The sequence below is a fragment of the Miniopterus natalensis genome, chromosome 13, assembly GCF_054644295.1.
Source record: "Miniopterus natalensis isolate mMinNat1 chromosome 13, mMinNat1.hap1, whole genome shotgun sequence".
In the NCBI taxonomy this organism is placed as follows: domain Eukaryota; kingdom Metazoa; phylum Chordata; class Mammalia; order Chiroptera; family Miniopteridae; genus Miniopterus; species Miniopterus natalensis.
Genome location: NC_142093.1, coordinates 14,915,024 through 14,939,881, shown reverse-complemented (window position 1 = coordinate 14,939,881; position 24,858 = coordinate 14,915,024). Strand labels below are relative to the sequence as shown.

The 24,858-nt window shown below is 45.9% G+C and overlaps 1 protein-coding gene across 6 annotated transcripts in view; it reads right to left on the bottom strand.

Moving 5' to 3' along the window:
* Positions 1 to 24,858, bottom strand: part of LTBP1 (latent transforming growth factor beta binding protein 1) — a 313,293-nt gene that overhangs the window by 256,147 nt on the left and 32,288 nt on the right. For all 6 annotated transcript variants that reach the window (XM_087823460.1, XM_087823461.1, XM_087823462.1 and 3 more), the window contains one exon: positions 22,313 to 22,610. In XM_087823460.1, coding sequence (XP_087679586.1) covers positions 22,313 to 22,610 — 298 coding nt within the window. The remainder of the gene's footprint in view (positions 1 to 22,312; positions 22,611 to 24,858) is intronic.

Here is a 24,858-nt window from a genome sequence, read left to right as displayed (position 1 = left end):
AAATGTCTATGCGCTACGCTGAACACCTGAAACTAAATTATATTGTATGTCAACTGTAATTGAAAAATAAAAAATTGTCTAAAAAAGGAGGGATTTCTCACCCATGCTACAACACAGACAAACCTTGAGGACATGATGCTCTGGGAAATAAGACAAACAGTACACGGTTCTACTTACATGAGGCACCCAGAGCCGACAAATTCACAGAGATGAAACCAATTAGGTGGCGAGGATGGATGCACAACAATGTAAATATACTTAATACCACTGAATGTTGTTCTTTAAAAAAGTGATTAAGATGTTAAATTTTATGTTATGTATATTTTACCACAATAAAAAAAAATTTTTTTTAAGGAATATAAAATGGCATAGTCACTGTGGGAAACAGTTTGCAAGCTTCTTACAAAGCTGAGCATACTCTTCCCAAATGACCTCAGCAGGCACACCTATTCAAGCCGACACCGACAGACGTACCTCATACAAGTTTCTATCATATTTATCACACTGCACTATAATTCTGTGTGTGTGTGAGTGTGTGAGTGCTCTTCCAGTAAACTGTGAGTTCTTTAAGGGTAACTCTGTCTTATTTATCTGTTTATCCCCCTACTTATTATTTAATACAAAGCCTGGCACATAGTAGGTGTTCAAGTGTTTGCATAATACATAAAAGAATTTCCTGATATTTAACCATGAGCTCCATTCCAGACTAGGCACTGGGAATATAGAAAACAGAAAATAGGTGGTCTCTCTGCCTCCAGGGAACCGTCTAGCTGGAGAAACAGGCCGGACCCAGAGGAAATGGTGAACAGGAGAATGAATGACTAACTCCCAGCGAGGTGAAGGGCGTGGTGGTAAAAAGCTCAAAATCACTCTTTAGAGTCAGACAGGCTTGGGTGCAGGGTCAGACTCTTGCTTACTAGCTGGCCCTTTGGCAGGTTACTTGCCATTTCTGGAACTAATTTTCCTGATCTATAAAGAGAGGGTAATAATGATGGAGTTGTTGGAAGACAGTCTGACAGACAGCCAGTAGGTACCAGTATGATGTTACATCGTAAAACTGATGAAATCCTTACAGCAGTGGGTACTGGAAAAATCAGAGGGAACGCTTTGTAAAGCAGATTCTCACTAACTACTGATGATCACCTCCCATAGTCAGTACTCGTGATGGCCAACCCAAAGCGTATCCTTCAAGTAGCAATGACTTATTTTCTTCTATGCCAGGAGATGAGACCTCTACAGCCTCTGTCCTCTGCACCCTGCACACTGTCCCAGGCTCTACCGGCCCTAACCACTCCCAGACTCCAAAACCTGTCCCTTAGATTTCTTATCTGATCTCAAATACTCCAAGATTCTCTCCACTTCTTGTTTTCAGTCCTAGCGTGGATCACATGCAAAACCAACTTCATATTGAAAACCTCCACTTTTTATTGATTTGAGAGAGAGAGAGGGCAGAGGAGAGAAAGAGAGAGCGAGAAACGCCAATTTGTTGCTCCACTTACTTACGCATTCAGTAGTTCAGTAATTGCCTCTGGTATGTGCTCTGACCGGGGATCGAACTTGCTACCTTGGTGTACTGGGACGACATTCTAATCAACTGAGCTCGTCTGCCGGGGCAAAACCCTCCACTTTTAGCCACCAATATCAGCCTTGCCTAGCCCCAGGACCTGCCTTTCCAAACCCACGATCACCCCAGGTTTGAAACTGACATACTAAACTGATGGTTATCAAATTCCAACTCAGATTCCTCAAAAAGAAACAATAGGGGGCCAAAAAAAATGTAACTTCATTCACTCCCTCAAGTTAAATTTAATTGCCTATGATTATATTATTATAGCCCCCCACAAACATAACATGTAATTTCTCAATGATTTAGACAAGTCTGTGATTAGAACTGGTCAGCCTAAAATACACTTTATTTCAATTTTGGTTAGAAATGATGTTTTACTTGGTGTCCTGATATATTTGGCAATCTACAGGCTGCCAAGTTATAGGTGGTCATTGCAAGGGATGAGTCTAAAACGGCATTAAAGATGATAAATTTAGAGCCAAGAAGAAGCGCACTCAAAATAGATACAATATTGTTACAATTTATAGCTGTAACCGCTATACTAAGTCAGGAGTAGTCTTGGATTAGAAGTATGTATCCATGGGGTTTGGGCGCTCCCTTGTAACAGCAGTTCTGTGTGTTGTATCCATCAGATACCATTAGAAGAGCAACAATGTGTCTGCCCCTCTCCTACTCCCAAATCACTACCCCTCTCCTCCTCCCAGTGTAAGAACGAACAGAACTTCAATTTTCTCTCAAATCCTCAGAGAAGAGTGGGGTTATAACACACAAAGCCCATTTTACTTCTGAATACACTCTAAGAGCACAAGTTTGTGAGGGCTAGAGAACGCCACATGAAACTACTGAGGCAAATGGAGCAACGGGAGACAAGGTTTAACTGCTAGGCTGGGGACAGAAAGACAAAGGACAGGAAACGGAGGCACAGCCAAGAGCACAGGTGCCCTGGTCAGGATGCCAAGGAGCAGGCCTGGGGACAAGCTGCAGAGAGCCCTACAGACCCCTGGGGCTCCGGCCACGTGCTGGATAAGCCCCACCCCACGGGGTTTTCATAAGACTCCGGCGCCGTGAGCGACAAGGGAAAGAAGGCCCGGAGCCCTCAAGGACCGGGGGGGCTAGTTACCAACTGTGATGCGAGCTCCCGCAGAACAAGGAGCTTGATGGTTTACACTCCAAATATTAGGTTTCTCATTTCTCAGAACAAGAACCCTTTTATATAAACTAACTAGGATCGCGACTTCTGGCGAAGTAGAGGGTTAGATGTCCAGAGAGCATTTGCTAGTATCAAACAACTAAAATTACTGGACAGAATATCAAACTATTGTTGAGCTGGCAGGAGAGTAAGAGAAACTCTCAGAGGCCAGAAACAACCAGGGACCATGAATGCAGGGAAATGAGTTGGCACCATAATAGGAACTTTCCCTGGAGGGGCATCTGTCACTCCTGGGCACCTAGATTACAGGTTTTAATACGCTGCAAGGGGCACAGGGACAAAGCCTGGTAACTGTACAAGGTAAGAGATGCCCACATAAGGCCAAACAGCAATATGCTTAGTAGGTGAACCAAAGAAAGCCAGCCTACAGGTGAGTGAGCATGAGGATAAATGCCCGTCACAGCTTAGAGGCTGAGAATTCATAATTAGTAGTCCTGCTCAGTGCAGGTTTGGCAGTCAAATAAAAAATATCTTAACAACCAAAACAAAAGCAACTCCAAAATTTAGTTACAAGTGGGCCTGGATGGGTAGTGCCCCTAAGAACTTGTTAAAAGCAAACACAAACGCCCTCCGCAGAAACATACCTTAAAATGAGATCTTAAGGAGCTCTAGAGATAAAAATTCCAGTGAACATTTACTCGCAATCAGAAGTCACAAAACCCGCAAGGAAATACGCCAGAATTAGACAAAAATCCAACAGCCGTATCAGTCCAGCAACAACCGCAGGTTAGGCTGGAATTGTAAGCTACAGAACATAAGTGTGTTTAACATATATAAAGATGTTGAAATGATGGCTGAGTAATAAAGGACTATTCATAGAGGCTAGATCCGAAAAAGAACCGAAAAGAACGTCTCGGTATAAAAATAAATAACAGAGATGGGTAACCCAGAGGATGGCAGCAGGTATGGCCGAGCTCAGGGGAGAAAGGAACTGGAAGAGACTGGCCCGTAGGCAGCGCAGGGAGACCAGAGAGCCACAGGAGAGAGCTGGACGACGTGCGGAACCGTAGCTGTCTAGTTACATTTGCAAAACGAGAGACCTGGGGAGAGGTAACAGTCCAAAGAGAAACAAAACATGACTAAGAATTTTCCCAAAGTGAGAAACATGAATTCTCACATCATAATCCCAACAAATCCCAAGCAAAATCAGTTAAGATCCAAAGAGAAAAAAAGATTACTATAAAGGAGTAAGAATCAGACCGATCACCCGCTGACCTGGTCAGCAGCTGACTCAATAATTAACGAGGAAAGCCAGAAGGCCCTGGAAGACGGCTTCAAAATGCTTAGAAAAAAAAGCCGCTGCCAAGCTCAACAGCACGCCCGGTAAAACCCAATGAAATAAAAAGACCCTCGCCACAGGAATTTCCAAAAGAGGCACTTTAAGAAAATGTGTCCTAGAGAGAAGGTCTGAAGTGCAAGCGGGAATGGTCAGCAAGGGGAACAGATGCGCGAAGGGCCTACAGGAGCGTTAACGACATGGATCGGCGACACGACAGCTGATTTGTAGGACTGAGATCTCTTCATGGAAATGCTGGGAAGTCGTAGCACCGACCCCTGGTCACAGTTATCAAAAGTGAGATATCCTAAGGCCTTATGTTATTTGGCAGAAAGGTAAAAATACTGAACAACTTTTGCCTTTGTGAATTTAAACACACACATTTGGGGTAAACATCTGGAAGAACCACTGAGAGAACAGGAACAGAGTACATGTGACCCAAAGTCATTTGTGAGGAGGGAGGAAAGAAAGAAAAAGGGGAGGAAGAAAGGAAACATCGCTCCAAAAGGCAAGCAGAAAAATTCAAGAAAAAAATTTAAGTACAAATAAGGAGCACAAAAGGACGGGAAAAATAAGATCGCCCTCGTGGAAAATGCCCAAATAGTTTTTTATAAGCAAGTTCTACATAACATCCAACCTTATACAAAATGTTCTCCAAAAAACATACGGAGAAGGAAGACCCCCCGGGTTCGTTCTGTTACGCCAGCATCACCTTAATACCAAAACCGTCTCAAAACAAAATCATACGCCAGCTCACTCATGAATACAGATGTAAACTGAAAGCGCTGAAAGATTTAAAAGAGACACAATAGCCAAGTGAAGCTTATGATACGAATGCAAGGCTGTTCCAACATTAGCAAACCTTCTAATATAATTCCCCACACTGACAATAACAGCAGACCACAGGATCGAAACAACAGGCCAAATGATCGGATTCAACATCTGTTGACACTCTTGGCAACCTGGCAATCCTGGGACTCCCCTTAAGTTGATAAAGGCTACTTACAAAGATCCTACAGCCAACGGGTACTCGACGAGGACAGGGTAACCGAACTCTCTTTCAAACAAGGAACCATGCCCACTATCACTACTTCTGTTTCACAATGACCTGGAGGCCCCAGACAGCGCAGTCAGGCGCAAAAATTACAGCTATGAAGACAAGGGGGGGAAATCTCTCATCGCGACCATATCATTCTCTATAGAAATCCCCAAAGAATCAGACGGTGTACCCGAATTAACGAATTCGGCAAAGTCTCAACGTATAAAAAAAAAAGCAACCTCATTTCTATATGAAAGCATGTTTGAAAATGGAATTTTAGAAACAATTTCCCTACAATAGAAACCAGGAATATTAGATCTTTCCAATGATGGGAAAGATTATTATAAAACTGTATTAAAGGACATTAAAGGTCTAAATAAATAGAGGAGCATATTTACGCATGGGAATACTCAATACCAAAAAGACGCGTACTGGCCCTGGCTGGTGTGACTCGGTTGGCTGAGAGTTGTCCCGCACACCAAAAGGTCACCGGGGGCTCCCAGTCAGGGCCAGGCCCAGGCCCAGGCTGCAGGTTCAGTTCCCGGGTGGGGGGGGCACAGGAGGCAGGTCCATGTTTGGCTCCCACATCGATGTTTCTCTCTCTCTCTCTCCCCCTTTCCTCTCTAAAATCAAAAAAACATAGCCTCAGGTGAATTTTTTTTTTAAAGATGCCTATTCATCTCAAAATTATATGCCGATTCAATACAATACTCAAAATTCCAGCCAGGTTTTTTTTAAAAAAAAGTGACCCACGGATTCTATAATCATAGGGAAATGCAGCTGACTCCAGGACAGACCAGTGTGACAGGACAGAGAATTCAGAAGCAGACGCGCGCACATTTGGAAACCTGGAAATGACAAACACGTACCACAGCTCACTGAGGAGGGGACAGTAAGTCACCCACACGGCGAAGAAAATCGCACCGCACTCAATCACTTCCAGGTGCGTTAAACAAACGGGAAAGGAAAAGCTTAAAATCCAGAAAAATATCTTAGAGCAATGGGTCAGGGAGGGCTTTTTACACAAGGTAACACAATTTATTAAGGAAAACACTGATCCATTTAACTACCCGAAGAGTAGCTTTCAACTTGGCCAAGAGCTCCCTGAAAAACGGGAGTTTCACAGAGCAGGGTGCGTGTTTCTCAGACAAAAGTTTCACGATACAAAACTTCCCCTTAACACAAGCGAAACACTTTTTTTTATCCTATTCTATACAAATTCTTAAAAATATGTATCAGAAGACAAAAAATGCTCAAAACATCACTGTTGGAACGGCAAAACACTGGAAACCACCCAAACCCCCGTCATCGGGAGGGGGCTACGTAAGCTGTGGTGTGTCCACATAACGGGACACTATCCGAAGGAAACAAACGCACCCACCTATGAAGCATCAGGAGAACCGACGGTTCTCAAAGCGTGGTCCTGAGACCAGCACTTGAGCGTCACCTGCAAACCGTGAACCATGCAAACTCTTTTCCCAAACCTACCGCATCAGATCTAACTAAACAGAGACGGGGGGGGGGGGGGGGGGGGGGCGCAAGTGGCGCTTCTGACGACCTCCGGGGGAATCTGACGACCCGAGTGTGACGGCCGCTGTTACGGATGAATGTCAACACCTGGGCAAGGAAAGCTAGTCTCAGAAGAATACAAACATACGATTACACTTATTTCAAAGTCAAAAACTGGCTAACCAAAATAACATCTCAAAAGCACCAAAAAATACAGTAAAGCTATAAAGAAAAACAGGGTATGGTTAATACAAACGACTTTGTGGGGGAGAGAGGGCGAGGCATGGAGAAGGCCCCAGAGCGCGCCCAGACAGCAATCGTGCCCGATTTCTCCAGCGCCCGTGAGGACTGTGGCTTTCGTTACGATCCTTTAAACTCTGTGTGTGCTGCAAATTATATGTCTTTTTGTAAGTGATCTATTTTCTAACAATAAAAAATAAAAATGCAGGGCAGGAATGTCAAACGTTAAGAACATATAAAACATTATCAACAGAAAAGAGGACGGCCCACCTGAACTCGTTTCTAACAAAAGCCCACGGGAAACACGGCTGAATAAATTGCAGGTATTGAATATTTGTAGACTGTTCACTGTTTACAGTGAGTCATACGCCTCCCGGTTCTTCTCTGCTCTCCCAGGTTTTCCACAATGCGCAAAATAACTATCCAAGAAGAAACTTTTTATACAGAAAGTGCGAGCAGCGTAGAAAGTAAGTTGGTGCCCACCCCCCATCGCTCCCATCTCTAAGCTTATTTAGTCTGTTTTCCAGACTTCAACTCCCAGCCCTGACAAAGCTCCCATTCTTGCCTGAGGGAAGATAATAGCTTTCAATTTTGGTCTCAATATGTATTTTTCTTCTCGAATTTTCCAAAAATACTTGCACGGAGCTCTGTTCGGTTGTAATTACAGGCACACCGTGGAGGCGCTGCGGGCTGGGCTCCAGGCCGCCGTCCCGAGGCCGGTGTCACACTAGGGCGCCCGGCAGCCTTCTTGCTGGTGCAGGGTCTCGCTTTCAACTTGTGACAAACACAAGACCTGTGAAGCACAATGAACTAAGCACAGTCAAAAGAGCTGTGCCTATCCACCTCACACCACGATAGCACGGCATCTAGCCGGTTAGAAGGGATTTTTTTTTTAAGTGGAAACAACAACAAAAAAGTTACATATAGTTTCGTATTAAGGAAGACTGTACAACAAAGCCTTATAAAACCATACCAGGATCGCCTCAAGAAACTCATTTGTTTCTAATTTATTTTCTCCATTAGCAATGTGTTGCTAAAATCACAAGAGAATAAAGCACTGCTCATGTGAATTAATTCATCCGCAACAAGGGGAACCGAAAGGTTGGCTTCGGCATCCAAAGAAAGGCAATTCTGCACGATGAGGACAGAAGGTGGGTCGAGGGGGCCCTGCCAAGAAATGACATATTCCAGCGGATGCAAACCACCCTCTTCAAATTTTGGCCATCTCTAGTACGAAAATAAAACCGAAGTTCATTGAAAAGCAAAGCTTGCCACCTGCTGCCCGATGGCATAATCGTAAAAGTTCAAATTGGGTCCACGTTTTGTATTTAAATCCTTTTATGAACTGATTGGTATGGATGTTTGCATTTTCTGTATTTTTTTCATTAGGTCTCACCAGTTGTTGCGTGTGTGTTTTAAAGAGAGAATGTCAGCCCCAAGGTTTTTTAACCAATTCTGTTTCGAACCCTTTACATAATCCGCTATAACAAATGTGCCTAAAACAAAAACAAAAGCAAAAAAAACCCTTGCAAACTACTATACATGTTGTGTATGTAATAAACAGGCTGATGTGCAGTTGTGGTTATTACAGTATCCAGACCAGCGAAGAATTCCTTTGAAAGAGTGCCAGCATTGTCCTAGGCTCCATGGCCTGCCATCGATCTAGATGATACGGAAGACCAAATCCATCCCCTGATCCACGCAGACTTTAAAATGCAAACGGTAAGAGTTTAACTTTAATTTATACACATTTACATTACCAAATGCGAAGGAGGAGCACCAAAAAGGAAAAACACCTCCAAGACTTCACCGCTGCTTTATCAGCTCTGAATATTCAGACTTCTAAATATTGTAACTGTGCTATAGTAACAAGCGTTTTCATCGGTTAAATAAAATATTTCTAGTATTTTTTTTTCCATTTGGATCCATCCTAAGCAAATACAAGAGGCAAAAGCATTTCAGATTTTTTTTTTTTCCTTAAAGAAAACCACACACCTCCAAGTTTGGCCTCATTTTTATAACCGTGGATCTGTGTATCCAAGCCATCACGCCCTCAAAAAGAAATGCCAAACACTCCTAGGGAGAAAGTGAGGCTTTGAATTTAGGGGAAAAATACCGAGAGGGGAGAGGGAAGGAGTAATGTCCTAAAAACCCATCACAAGGATCGGGAGAGAGGTGCAAGGGAACCTCCCTACGCTCTCATTTCTCCCAGGAAGAGGAACAGGCACGAAGCTCCTAGAAGCTTAGTGGGAAATGGACTCATCTCACCACACCGAGGCCCCTCTGAAATGACGTTTTAAAGGCTTTCCCTGGATGAACTTGTCCAAATGCAAAATCGCACCAATGCAAGTTGAAGTTTTTTAGTCGTCTGGCAACGACTATGAAGCAGACAATAAAAAATAATTCATTTTCCAGATAGATGGCACCATCACGTTGCGCTATTTTCTAGGGTGCGTTCCTCCCCGAAGCACTAGAGGCAGCAAGGAAGCGTGTCCAGCTGCAGCCAGTTAGCTGCGGCTACGCTGCTCCTGGGATACGGCGCACACACTAACGCCCTTTTTTTTTTCTTTTTCTTTTTTTTTTTGCTGTGGTTGGCTTACCCTTTCCTTCAAAAACTCTACAGAAGCTATTAATTCATGCACGATAATTGCTCGGTGTTTCCGATCAGGCAAAAAAGTACTGGAAAGTATTTCTGACTCCGTGAAAGACAATCCCACTATGACTATCAGGTAGCATGTTCCCGGACTGATTACTTCACAAAGCAAATCATAAAAACTTCCCTCACAACCTTTGGCTCCACAGCTAAGTTAAACAACAAATATAAGCGAAGTCTGAAACAAAATGGCATTATTTATTATTTAACATCACTCAATACATAATGCAATGTTTGTTACAGGCTATAATTAGGGGTAATTTTTTTGTTAAATTATGTTAAATAATAATAGCCAATGACAATACAATCCAAATAGAAACTAGAAAATGCAAACTAACTAGAAAGATAGGTAGAGCCCATGAACATAAAGGTGGTTAGACTCTCTCCAAGGCTCATGTCTAGCTCATCAGCAAAGACATCCTGAAAGATGTGGGATCAGTCACCTCAAGGAGGAGGAACATGAGTGGGTTGAGCACTCCGAGTACAGCGTGAAAACCATCTGCGTTCAAGGAACAGAAACAGCACGAAATGGTTTTGGCAAAAGCTATAGAGCCAACAAAGGTAAAGAGAGAACATCAGAGTCTGATGAATGTGTGAAGATGAAACCAAGACCTTGATTTTTCTACAGAGCACGATGAACTGTCACAAAATATGTTTTCAAGGGTGTTAGTCTGATTAACAGAGAGAATCTGGCTCTGATTATGGGCTGGTGAGTTGCAATCCAGGGAGAGAGGGAGGGAATCCTTAGACTACACATAATTCCTCAGCCAGGATCCAAAGGAACCATCTCCTTGACTGGCAGATAGTTCTGCATCCCTCTGTTTTAAAGAAAATCAGCTTTCCTCTCCAGAACTTACTGTGAGAGGTAGGCCGGCCACACAGCAGCTCCCGTGAGCATCCATTTCTCTAACCTGCCCATCAACCCCCCGACCTAGCTTCCCACAGGTAGGTTTTGTGCTTCCTTCGTGGCTACTGGAGGTGTCTCTCCATTTCTCATCCAAAGATCCTCTCTCTGACTATCAAGGCCTTCCTTCCATAACCTGCACCCACCCACCCAATCTCATTTCCCACTGCTCTGCAGCTCCTACACGGATCAATCCCCCACCTGTCCTGCGGAAACAGGAGACTCATTCCCGACATATCTTCCATCCCATTGCTTCCTGCACTTAAAGGTCAGCCTGTCCTGCACTTTCCCAAGTCCTCCCGACTCTGGTAAGCGATCCTTTGCTCCAGTCCCCACTTTCTAATTCTCCACTAGCACTTCTAATAGGTACCAGGCAATTAGGAACTTATATTATTAACTACTTTTCAGGCATGTTAGCTTGATCCCTCGGACTGGAGTGCCTAGGACATTCCCTGGCATGGGGCTGACACTCAGTAACTATTTGCTGACAGACTGAATGAATCAACCACAGCAGACTGAAAATTTGTGTAGTGGAGGTGAGGAGAATCGTGATTCAATCTTCATGGTGGTGACCTGAGATAAGGCAACCAGTTAGAACTGTACCAAGAACTCTTTAGGCTTGGAAGGTTACAGGTGGTTCCGTAGTACATGAAGACTTTTGTGTCAATCGACAGCCTCTCATAAGACAGAAAAATTCTGAAATATATCACTCAATGAATACTAGATTATATTCTTGTCCTTGTGGTCAAGTGGCAATTTCCCCCAAAAATCCAATTTAAGAAGTTTTATCCAAATTTGGGGATAAAAAATTAAATAAGGACTAATAACATTCTTTGCACACAAGTACCGCCTCCCTTGAGCGTTCTTGAGATGTCTGACAAATGGGAACTTCCATATGAAAAGAGCACTTACCAATACAAAAGTTTTATAAGACCATGTAATAGAAAATGGGATAAAGAATGTTAGTAGATTATTCACATGAAAATACAAAGGACTAATAAACATGTAAACAGTATTCAACCTCACTAAAAAAACAAAAAAATCTAAGAAAAACAAATTGAAATACATCCGTGAGCAATGTGATAAAATCACACATCATAAGAGTATTTAAGACCACTAAGACTTTACAAACTATAATTTAATTTATCAAAGTCTTATTTGACAGTAACCACACTTATTGTCCAAAATATTAAGTATCTAATATACACTTGTCACCGAACACTTACTTTTACTTAAAAATCACTACATTAAACTAATACAAAGCAACATGGCAACAAAGAAATTAGTTCAGGGGACTGCAAAGCGTGTCAGCCTCACGGGAAGTTTTGCTAATACGCACACTCACTAAATTTTCCAACAGTTCAGATTCCTGGGTCACCTTTCAGGACGTTTAGGCAAGTACGTTGTGAAACGCTTGCCTCCAACATAGAGATGAAATTTTTAGAAACTCTTTATTACTCCTTCAAAAGAGCTTAGCTAAGTCCCGGGATAAGCGGAGGCACGGGAAGGGAAGAGGCGCAGAGGAGAGAGCCCCGCGGGGGGGCGGCTGCTGCTCCCGGGAGCCAGGCGGGACGGGGCGGCTCCGTCCAGCGCCCTTTCCCGGAGTACATGCTCCCTGACCTCCCCAGCCTTGCCTGTGCCATCTCCCCGAGCATCCTTCCCAGGAATGTAATTAGGAAGGGTCAGCGCGCCTGAGGAGGCCTCGAACAAAGTGAGGACGAACGACGTCGCGCTTTAGCTTCTGTCCATCAAACGGCCAAAGGCCAGCGCTGGCGAGGCCCAGCCGCGGGCAGAGCAGGAGAGGGCCACGCGTGGGAGGTCGGGGCGCGGGTCAGGAGAGCCCGCGACGGGGAGTCCTGCAAGCAAACTCCGTACGTGTGACCAGCGGTGCGGCTGATTTTGAAATGTCTGGCAACAACTTCTACGCTGGACGCCGGTAAGTTACTATAACGAAGTCATTGTCGCACTTTCTTCACGAGACAGACTGTGTTTTGACTAAGCGAGCCTTGATTGTTTGGAAAATAAACAATTTTTTGTCAGGCAACAACGGTTTACTTAAAAATTTATGTAGCTAAAAATTTTCACTCCTTTTTAGTTACAAAAATACTTCCCAATACCGTGCTTCAATAACACCGTGCCAATTTTTTTTACTATTCTGGTAAAAAGAGCCAGACCATGGAGTATGAGACATCGAGGAGAGCACGGGTCAGGGGTCAGGGGTCAGGGGTCAGGGTCACGGCACAGCTCTGCCCCCACCTCCCCGGGGACGCTGGGTGAGGCGCTCACCCCGCAGGTTCTAAAGCTGTAGGGCCGGCTGGCTGAAAGCGCTGGAAGATGTAAAAACAAACCAAACCAGAGCCTAATTACGCGCATTCTGTTTTCCACGACGCTCAAATAGCTTCCCAGCAGGACGCGTATCCACACTCACTCTGCTCAAAGACCCTGGTATTGCTAAGATGCCGTGTCTCTGTTTTGGTAACAGCTCTCCCCACGGATCACATCCACCCCCTGCAATCACGTGAACTCCACGTGGAGAAGAAAGTTTGCCTGACGGCCGCTTGCTTTCTACGGGAGTTGAGCCCATCTCACATCAAAGTTCAGATTATTGTTTCGTTAAATACTTAGGAGTACTAAAAAGTTCAAGCTCATAAACTGGGTTTATAATGTCAATGTCCGGGGTTTTCCCAAGAGGCTGGTGGCCGGGGCTCGGGGGGTCACTTTCTGTTTGTCACCTGTGTCTTGTGTCTGTCGCAGGCATTTTTTTTTTTAAATGTATCTTTATTGATTTCAGAGAGAGGAAAGGAGAGGGAGAGAGAGAGTTAGAAACATCAGTGATGAGAGAGTCACTGATGGAGCCCGCAACCCGGGCATGTGCCCTGACCGGGAACCGAACCCCAATCGCCTGGATCCCAGGTCGACACTCATCCGCTGAGCCACACCGGCCGGGCTATCGCAGGCATTTTAAGGAGGTGCAAGGAGCAAGGAGCCCTAGCACTGCAGGGTCCAGACGGTAAGAGCCCGAACACTGAATGGAGTCTGATGCAGGAGGAACCCTGGTAACACCCTGGCAACAGGTCAACAGGAAGCGGGGCCCATGGTCACACCTGCGGGTGCCGTGGGGGGAGGGGACGCCAGGGCTGCCCAGGTGGGTGGGATGACAGCCAACGAGTGCCTGCTCTCCTCAGGGATCCCTGAACTGGCCCCTGCTCGTCGCTTTGGGGAAACTGAGGCAGCCTGAACGGCTGCATTCCTGCACAGTCGGAGGTTTGGATTCAGAGCAGTCACGTCACATCACCCTTATTCATTCATTCGCCAGCTGTGCCGGGCGGAAAAAATCACACAAACGGAAATGAATGCTGTGAAGGAAGGGGGAGGGGAAACGCAGTGCTGGGGTGGGGGTGACAGGCAGAGAAAGCGTGTCAGCAAGGAGCTGGGCAGGGCCCAGGAGCTGCCTGTGAGTGTACGGGACAACCCGGGGAAGGGCACAAAATGAGACCAGGCAGTCTCGTTGTGGACACAGGCTTGGACTCGATTCTCTCATGCTCTATAAAGCCCCAAGTGCCTGGGACGGAGGGGACAGCCAAAGCGTCCCCGCCCCACTCACAGGAGAGTCACCAGCTCCAGCGGGAACCGAAGCATGCCCCAAGCCCCGGTTCACCTGCCCGCCGGCCCGGCCGGCCCCCCGCTCCCCCGCTCACACCAACCCTCTGGAAGGAGCAGCCCTGACTCCACGAGTGACTCTCGGCTTTCCCGCTGTGCTTCAGGGGACACCTCCCACCTAGGAGTCCTTGCCTCCGGGACCGTAAGATCCGCTCTCTCTGCTCGGTCCTAACACACCTGAGGCACAAATAAATGCGTAAAACATAAACTCAACTTCAAGAACCTCAGGGAAAGCATACTAACCCGAAGCACACTTACCATGTGAGTTGCTTCACGTTGCATTTTATTTCCTACTTGGGCCACTTTATACAGCCCGGGGTGTTCTCGCCAGCTCCCTCACACAGAGCTCACATCCTATCGGTTCTTTATTCGGATCCCGGGCAACTCTGGGGCAAAGAACTGCTATAAAAACTTGGTCTTAAAATTTAGTCTACACTCTGCTCAAATGAAAACAAACCCCCACGCCAAGGAAAACAAGGCAAGAGGAATTGTGCAACCCCGGAGGTGCCTTGGAAGGATTCGGGCGCAGTACCTACGGAATGCCGAACGTATCCCAACGCAGCCTTCACTGTAACCTGCGCGGCACCCACGGCCAGGCTCCGACAGTCCCTCTCAGGCTTGGCAGGAGCCACGCAGGCCCGGCCCAGAGCTCAGGGGTCCCACGGGTCGGCCGAGCTGGGCTCCGCTCCAACCGCTTCTCAGTGGATTCACGGGCGTCTCAACCCCAGCTCTACTGTCAGTTTGCAGCAAGTCCTCTGACAACTAATTAATTCTATTTTCGGTGCACAGATTTATTTCCACACAGAAGAATCATCATATGGAAACACTTTATCAGGCTTAAGGGCCACAGGCTAACTGCTGCAGAGGGACACGGCCAGCCCTCTCCCACTCCTGTCCACAGCTGCCCCCCCTTCCAACTCCCCAGTCGGAGTCCAGAGGCCACTCTGTCTCGCGGGTGGGGCCCCTGTATGTCAAAAGGCACTTATTTATGAGTGGTGTTGACTTTTCCATCCCTAGACCCGAGAGCTAGAGGCACAGGGAGAGCCCGGGCCCCCCTGGTGCCTGGTCATCTCTGATTTCTTGGTTTCTCCCTCTCCCACCCTCAAGCGCATGCATGTGCTGGTGCCAAGATTTCCGAGAACAGGGGGGGCCACGTTTAGGCCTTACATCTATGTGATTGATGTCTTTAAATCTAACTTTTATAAGAGTTATAAGGGCTATTAGTGCTATAAAAAGCTTGAAGCTTCTCCCTGAAGTTTTCACTGTTGGTGTAGCTTTATAACGAGGTTGTTTTTTTTCCTTAGGGGCACGAGAATCCAAACAAAAGGAACGACCCTACATCTCCCTGCTGCTGCTGCTGTGAATTAGGAGGGCGGAATTCCTCAAGGAACATTCCACACAGTCTCCCATCCTTGTCGGTATCACAGCCCATTGATTTTTTTAAGACTTAACCACAGTGAGAGGAAGCCGAGAATTGGGCACAGACGTCCTCCGGCACCGCTTCCTACCCAGTGACCCAGGGTAAAATGTCAAGTATTCATTTCTCAAGGCTTTGAAGGTAGGACCCATCGACTCCATGTGGATCGGAAGGGACCTGCTCTATACTTAGAGAGTACCTGGGACACCACAGGCTCGCCTGGTAAGTACACGATGCATGTGACTTGCTCCTGTCTTTTAAAAGGACATTTTTAATTTGCTTCCTTTCTCGTCACGAAAGCCCTGGGAAGATGACTCACAGAGGGACAGCCAATGCCGTTGGATAAATTCAGTCCCCTCGACTGGCTTGAGACAGGAAAAAACTAGTTTTTCCAAGGAACTAACCACAACCCTTTATAACATCAGGACCCAGTACTACGATGAAAACAGCCAGGGCCAGGGAAGAAGAGACTGCTCCGTGTGAGCTCTCTAGATAGACTTGACACCACATCCTGAGTAAAACCAGGCTTCCTCCTCAGGCTGAAAGAGGGGCCGGGCACCTTGTCTCCTGCAAAAGCGCTTCCTCCTGACACAGCAGACGGCAGCTGCCCGTTTGTAAAGCAGGTGGTGAACCTCACACAGGTCAGAACAGCCTCCTCGACGGCGTGAGGGGTGAAAACAAACTTCCATGGGAAGCTTCGGTGTATTCATGTGAGGAATGATACTGGCAAGGGATGGATAAGCTCCGGAAAGCTGAACAGTTTTGAATTTTGCTCCTTTGTGGAGTCTCCCGGCTCTAACTTAGAAGAAGCAACGCCCTTTTCTACAGAGGACTCAAGACGGGCCTGCGGCAATGATCCGGAGACTATGTGGACAGCTACGTACGAAGAACATCTATAGATGCAATTGTGAGAGTAACCAGAAGGGTTAATAGGGACTTTCAAAAGAATCCAGTATTATAGTGAGGTAAGGTTTAGGGCATCAGAAATGCGACCGCCGCCCGGCTGGCGTGGCTCAGCGGTTGAGCGTCGACCTGGGATCCAGGTGATCGGGGTTCGATTCCCAGTCAGGGCACATGCCCGGGTTGTGGGCTCGATCAATGACTCTCTCATCATTGATGTTTCCATCTCTCTCTCCCTCTCCTTTCCTCTCTCTGAAATCAATAAAGGTATATTTAAAAAAAAAAGAAACGCGACTGCCAAAATGTGCACGCAGAAAGATGAAGCTTCATTTGGTCTTGTCTTCAGCTCATGGAGTATCCACGGTGGCCCCCAAAACTAGACAAGGAAACACCATGACAGTAAATTTCCACGAAAAGCAGGAGCGAAATTACCGACAGCAATGACAATGGCTAGGGTCTTTCCAAACCAACACCTGACCAAGTGGCAAGCCACATCTCACTAATGCCCACTTGCTTTTGGTCCCTAAAGGGTACAGAGGACGGTTTGGGTTATTCAATCATAAAGCTCTGTCAGAGGCCAGCTGTTCTCCAAGTATCAGCCACCTTCCAAGACCTTGGAGAGCCAGGAAATTCCCAAAGAAATCTTCAACAGCGGCAGGATGGAAAGACCTCACACCCGCCCTTTCCCCACAGTCCCAAGCCCGGATCATCCCCGATTCTCTTTCCGCCCTGGCCTCCCACATTCAGTAGGTGTCAAGGTTATTCATTTACAATAACTCCTGAGTTCCCTTCCTTCCCCTACATTACCAGCACTACCACACCTGTTACAAAGCCCTTCTCCAATTACGATGAGTTCTAATCCATTTTAGATACTACGGCCAGATTAACCTTCCAACGCAGAAGAAAAATTGTAGCCTTCTTCCTACCAATGCAGAAGAAAAATCGTAGCGTTCTCCCAACGTGAAACTTTTTCATGTTTTCTGTGTTGCTCTTTATTACAGAAATTTTTAAAGATGTAAATAGTGTAAGAATACACCATGTGCCCATCATCCAGCTTCAATAATTATCCCTCATGGCCAATCTTACCTCTATACCTCAATCCACTGGATTATTTCAATCAAAACTCAGACGTCATATAATTTCATCTGTAAATACTTTAACATGGTTCTCCTCCTCACATAACTACAATGCCATCATCACAGCCCCCAAATCAACAATCATTCCTTTATACCCTCAAATCTCCAATATCAGCATTTTTATGAGCATCTTATAAAATCATCGTCATCTTTTTCTTTTATTTACAACTTGTTTGTTTGTTTCTTTGAACCAGGATAGACACAATCCAAATATTATGATTGGTTAATATGTTTCTTAAGCCTCTTTGAAACTGTGAGTTCCCCCTCCATTACTTTTTCTTTTCAGTTCTGTTTCATTGTATCTTTTTGGAATTCTTCTGTTGACATTGTAGTCTTTAACTTGGTTTGCAACCAATCTTCAAAACTTTTTATTACCACTAAGTCTTCATCTATATCAAGTTCCAATCAAATCACGTTCTATATGTGGTCATTTTTAAATATGTCCACAAATTCTCTGATATTTCTCCCTTCAAGAAATGCAACTTAATTCCTCCCCCTCTGAGGGTGGTCCAACTTAATGACTCACTTCTAACGAGCAGAATAAAGCAGAAGTGAAGGTGTGTCCTTTTCAAGACCTAAGACTAAAAAGGCCCTGTGGCTGTGTCCCGCTCTCTCCAGTGTGGGGTCGCCTGCCCGGGGAGAAGCCGGAGGCCATGCTGTGAGGATGCTCAAGCAGCTCCGCAGAGGTCCCTTGGAGCAGAAGCACAGCCTCCTGCCAGCAGCCACGGGGGTGTCACCTGGGCAGTGGATTCTCCAGCCCCAGTCGAGCCGCCCCTGCTGACTGCAACCTCACGAGAGACCCCGAGCCACGACTCCCAGCCAACTGCCTCCTGGACTCCTGACCCCAGACTGTCAGACAATAAACGTTTACCGTTTTAAGCTGCTAAATTTTGGGGGTGACCTGTTGCACAGCAGTAGATAATTAATATACCGTACTTTCTGATGTCACATCATTGCCTTTCCTGGAAATGCCCTTCTTCTCTAGATCTTTGTGTCCAACTTTAACTGTCTTTTCAAGCTCACAGACCCCCTTCTCCAGAGACATCCCTGGACCTCCATTTCCCTACTTTCCTAAATCTGGAAACAATCGCTCCTTCCTTTGATTGCCTAAACAACCCTGTATCTAGTTCTAAGTCGAGCTGTCAAAAACCAGTTCAGCCAAAGGTAAAACCAATTCATCTAATACCCACCTGCCTGAAATGTGTGGCTCTAACATGCCAGGTTTACTAATGTGGCTGTTCCCCAAGTCATCTGCACCCCCCCATATCTTCATGGTTCACGCCCTCACCTCCTCAGGCCTTTCGTTAAACGTCACCTTTTCAGCGGAGCCTCCCGACAGCATAGTTCAAACCACCAGAACCCTCACCCTTCCTACCCACTCCCCATTATTGCAGTTTTCGTTTCTTCACAGCACTTAACCACAATCTAGCCTATGTTTTAATGATGCCGTCATCAACCATCTCCCTTCCCAGGCTGTGACCTCCAGGAGGGCAGACAGTATGTTTAGTTGTTCAATGCTGCATCCAAAGCCCCTAGAAGGGTGCATGGTACGTAGAATGTGCTCAATAAAACTTGGTGAATAAACAATAAGACTGCAGCACTGCGTAACCTATGCAATGAACGTCACAGTGCCTAAACAGTTTGATACTTTACGTGTCTTTATGTCTACAAGCGTTTTAAGGAAACTTAATCAATCTCTTTCACTGGAGAAAAACAAAACAAAAGTTTGAAACACCCTAAAAATAGGCAATCTTAAAAAGATAACTTAAGTCTTGTTGCATTTCTCAAAAGTAGGTAAAATGGTCCTATCAGATGTGCTTCCTTGGCAATTTGATTAAATATGATTTCAGGTGATCATGTCATTGCCTAAATTCATCAGGGGGCCAACTGCACTGCACCCCCCTGCCTGCGCATCTCTCTCAAGTTATAGCTCATCTATCATTTCAAAATGTCCTTAAGAACAGAACTGGATCTTGTATATCTTAGCACTCCCTGCAGTGCCCAGATAACAGGGCAACCTATAAAAGTTTATTAAGAAAATACCAGAATTGTTAGTATCTTAAACCATCTCTTCTCCTTACCCCAAAGCACACAGTGGACACGCCACATACACAAGGCTGTAATAATGTTATCATAAAACGCATCTTCGGTCTCGGAAGCAAATCCTCTACAGCCATGCCTTGGAGATATGGCAGGTCTGGTTCCCCAAACTGTGTCATGCAATTCAGTGAGTCACCAAACTTTCTGGTTTCCTGGTACATCTAAAAGTTATGCTTACAATATACTGTAGTCTATTAAGTGTGCAATAAATAACATTATGTCTAAAAAAATGTACACGCCTTACTTTAAAAATACTTTACTGCTAAAAAATGCTAACTATCATTGAGCCTGATGGAAAAATGGCACCAACAGACTCGCTGAACACAGGGTTGCCACAAACTTTCAATTCATAAAAAAAGAAAAAAAAACGCAACGTCTGTGGAGCACAATAAGGCAAAGTGCAATAAGAGGGAGCTCAACAAAACAAGGGTTGCCTGCAACGACTTCTATTTCCCCAAAGCCAGGCTAGAGCTGAAACCTCAGCCTCTCTTCGACTCACAACGTTCTTGTCTAAATTGTACCCCTGCTACCAAAAAAAGAGAAAGGTTGCTCCTTTATTTGACATCTGACATATGGTTCTCACTAACAACCCACATACACACATCACGGAGGGCCCGTCTAACAGCGGACGGTGCTACTCAAGATGAATGATGTCGCTTGTACATTACTTCACGGTTTATGTGATGATGCTAGAAAAAAACATCATAATTGCAGTGCACGGTCATCTGACTCTTAATTGCCAAGGCGTAGTTTAAGGCAGGACTGTTCTTTGTTTTTAAGGTCCAGAACAATGCTGGAAGGGAGATGTCTCGCTATGATATAACCAAAGCTTTGCCTCATTTGAAGGGCACAGTTACATTGGTGTTCTGGCTCAGACACGCACGACTATCCTTCAGAGACGGGCCAGCAAACCACAGCTCGGGGGCCGAAAAGCTGGCCCACGGCCCATTTTTGTATGGTCCACAAGCTAAGAATGATTTTTACATTTTAAAGGGGAGAGAAAAAAAAAAATCAAAAGAAGAAGAATATTGGGTGACATGTGACATTTATATGACATTCAAATTTCAATAGTCGTAAATAAAGTTTTATTGGAGCGGTCACACTCATTCATTTCGGCATCATCTGTGGCTGATTTTGTGTCATAACCGCAGAACGGAGGAGCTGCAACAGAAACCATATGTCCCACAGAGCCGAAAAGATCTGGCCCCTGCCAGGAAAAGTGTGCCACCCTCCACTTCAGGGCGTGGGTTCTGGGTGCTGCCCACCTCCGCGTGAAGCCTCGAGCTGTTTTTCCAGATTCTGCCCCCTTTTAAATCCAAACACTTCTTCTTATTATTCACCTATTAACTGTGTGGCCTGAAACAAACTACTTAACCTCGCTGCCCCTCACTTTTCTCATCTGTAGACAGGGTTAACAGCAGTACCTACCATACGGGGGCATTGTGAGTTGTAAATTAATAACATATACAAAGCATTTGAAACAGTCCCTAAGTTATGAAGTGTCAGTCAGGAAAATGTTTACTAAGCATTAGTGATAACTACCGTTCCTTCTTGCAGGATATTTTGATATTTTCCAACTGAAATGCTAGCAAAGTGGTTAGATTTCAAACCAGCCCCCCCACCCCAATCTATTTCTCAGGGCAGAACTGAAGGGTGAGACAAGAAAAGAGGGGAAAGGAAGGAAAACAGAAAGAAGAGAATTGAGGGAGCAGGACCCCACTGGGCAGGGACAGCAGGCGGCCTGCTGCGGGGGAGAAGGGAGTGGGGGCATTTCATCGACAGGCGCAGGTTAAACAGCAGCTGCGGGCTGAGGGATACCGATCCCGCGTGGAAGCTGTTTCCGGGGGAGAAAACACTGGAAATTCCAAGCTTACAAATGAACTGCTGGGTCAGGCCCGTTCTTAGCCGAGAGCTTCCTGTATTTTACATTCCTAGACAAATGACAAATGATAGTTGCAGCAAATCCTGCATCTTGTTGCCCACGCGGAGCAGCTAATTAAAAGGCAACAATCTGGGTAAGGATCCCGGGCAGCCCAGGAGCCGCTTCCCATGCGACTCAGAGGAGGAGAGGGAAAATTGTCCTTTATCCCAGGGTTCTCATTTTGTTCAGAACAGCATTTCCTAATGCTAAGAAAAGACCACGTTCCCATAAATAGAGCACAAGCTCATTCGCCAAGGGCAGAACCGCACGGCACCTGGAAGATGCACCTAACCTGCGACTGAGGCTGGGAAATTCGCTCTTTCCGAGGACTCGGTTTCACTTGAATACCTTCTCTGTGCCAAGTGGAGCTCCTACCTTTTCTCTATATCTTTAGAAATCACACTTCTTCTTTTTAAATTATTATTTCAAAACTCTAGAGCACCTCCCCCCCAAAAAAAGAATGTTTTAAACTCAAAGCTCCACCTCAATCAAACAATTATCTCTATTACTCCCTTTCCAACCTGGATCCCTGTAATCTTCACTATTGCTCTGGCTTGTGCTTATTAAATCTTCCCTGCAGAGGCTAAACATATATATCAAATATTTTTCAGAGACTTGGAGTGTAAGCATCACATGCAAAACCTTAAGGAAAGGAAAGACAGATGTTCTTATGCAAGTGATTTCTACACACTGTGCAGGGAAAGGGGAGAGGTTTAAAGCGATTCATCTGAGAGAGTCATTACGATGCTCCCGAGCTGGAGGCAGGTTCAGAACACTCACTGAGAATGGATCTGCTGGGAGAGTCCCACTGAAGGCTTCGGCTTGAGGGTCAAGGTCATCTGGGCCACGGGACTGACTCTGGGTAGAGTGTCTGCCTTCTTAGAGGACGCGTGTTTCGCTGCCTGCTCCGGAGGGACCCAGGAGGGCGCAGCCCCGGGACTCTGTCCTCCAAAGGCTGGGGACGCGGTCTCCTGGGCGGCTATGGTCTCACAGGCTTTGCCCTTGGTCCCTGGTTTGCACACGCAGAGTTGAGGCCGGAGGCACATCCCCCCATTCTGGCATGGAGGGACGCAGCTTGCTGCAGAGAAACAACAGAAAACACAGTCGGAAAGCATTACAGACTTCACCAGTTTTCCCAAAGGCTCAACAGCAGCAGCCAGGTAGTCACCAAGGAAAGAAAACTATGCTTCACGACATCAAGGTGATGATGATGATGATAGTGATGGCAGCCAATATTTATTAACATCTTCCTAGGCGCCGGGCACAGTTCTAATGTGTAGGGTATTCCCCAAAAATGTATACACACACTTTGAATAATTATAAAGACAGTGTTTATTAAAATACATTTCATTTTCAAAATTGAGCTATTAGGTGTTACAGTGTGTATACATTCGGGGGGGGAGACACCCTGTATATCAACAAATTTAATCCCCCAGCAACTGTTTTAGTAGATATTTTATGTGGCCCATGTTACTGAAGAAGAAACAGACATAGAGGTTTTGTAGCTGCCAAAGGTCACGCAGTTATTAGTATATGGAAGAGCTGGGGTTTTTATCCAAGCAAACTGGCTCCCAAGCCATCATCTTCATCACTTTATTATAACTGCCTCTCAGAAATGCATCAGAAACACAAGAAAGACTTAAGAAAATGCTCTGACCTCCTTTTTAAGTTGTGTCCTGCAGCTTACGTTTAAATTTTAGGTATCCAAACAAGACTTGGCAAAATAACAGAAGCCCCCCAGCCCCCTCAAAAAGGGCCCCAGACTTCATTCTGCAGAAGCTATCAGAGCTCAGAGACCATTTTCCAGAAATTTGGTCCAACCCACTTTTTTTTTTTTTTTTACATGAGAGAAATTCAAGATTAAAAAGGTTGAGAGTTGTCCAATATACATTTTCATGCATTTGCCAGTGCTGTACACCATCCCTAATTTTATAATGAAAGGTAACCCAAAAGAAACCACCTCTTTATCTCCTATCTGCTAGGACGTGTGTTCTCTGAATCCCAGGCTGTGGCCAAGCAGAGTTTTAAAGTCAGCAGGGCTCTGCATCATGGAGAAGGTGACTAGATTTTATCGCAGGTTCCACGGGAGTTCAGATGCTACTGACGTAAGTTTTATTAGGTTAATGTCACGGGCCTACGGACACCATTTCTTCAGTCCCTTCTTCATTTGTCCAAATACAGGTGTTTATCCCAACCTCTGGCTCTCAGTACACCTCTGACTGAAACTCTTGGTCCTGAGGGGGACCAGAGTACAAAGTCTCCCATAACATTCAATGCAGGATTCAGTCCACCGACAATTACAAAACCGACGAGGAACATGGGCACAAGAGGCTCAGTTACAGAAGACGGAAAAGCCCTGAACTCCGCTGATTTTCTACAAAAGAGAGAGGACACTTTTCCCATCCTTGTACAATATGATTCCCATACGTTATAGAAAATAATGACAAGAAATGGGTGTCAAGTGTCAGAAAGCTAAGCTGACAAATTTTCCAAAAGGTAAGAAGGATTCTTGAAAGAAAGAGAGAGAGAAAGAAAGGGGGGGGGGGGGGGAGAGGAAGGGAGGTGAGGGGGGGGAGGGAGGGAGGGAGGGTGGGGAGAAAAATGCAGCCAGCTCCCTAGGTGACCTGGGGTAAGTCACTTAACCTTGGCCTCTGCACCTGCACTCGTTTGGGGGCAGAGGGAGGGCAGTAGCTGCCTGTTCTGAGATGGTCCCCAAGGGCTCTTCCCTTATTAGGCTTCTAGAATTCGAAGTCAAAGCCATGCACCCCTAGAGTTCAGGATTCTAATTCATCAGCGTTCTCCTGACGGAGAGTCACCGGGTCCCTTCTGGGCCACGGGTATTTACGGAAAGTCCCAGGAAGGGAAGCGGGCCCGCCGCAGGGAACAGGCGCGGCCCTGAGAGAGGCCTGGGGCGGGCTCTGGGAGCTGGGCTTCTGCCAGAGGTCACCCCCCCCTCGCTCCGCGCATTCCCCTCGCGCTTTCCAAGAGGCCGCTTCAGGAGCCTGTGAGAGCGATTTCCGCTCCCCCCCCCAAGGTGTACTGCAAAGGCCGGCCGAGCCAGGAAGGCCGCACAGCCCAGCAGCCCGCACCAGCTGGTCCCTAGGTGGAGGGAGGCCCAGGCCTGGGATCTCCCCCAATACCACTGAGGGCGGACAGCAAGGCTGTCTGGAGGGGACGTGGTGGGATCAGAAGTGTAAAAGGGCAGAGATTTTTTTTACTCTTCAATTGGTGGGGGGACAGGGAAAGAATAATAAAACAGTGAGAACCACAAAAATGTCCTGCTGGAAGAAAGAGAGGGTGGCATGTAATCGGATGGCTATGTACAT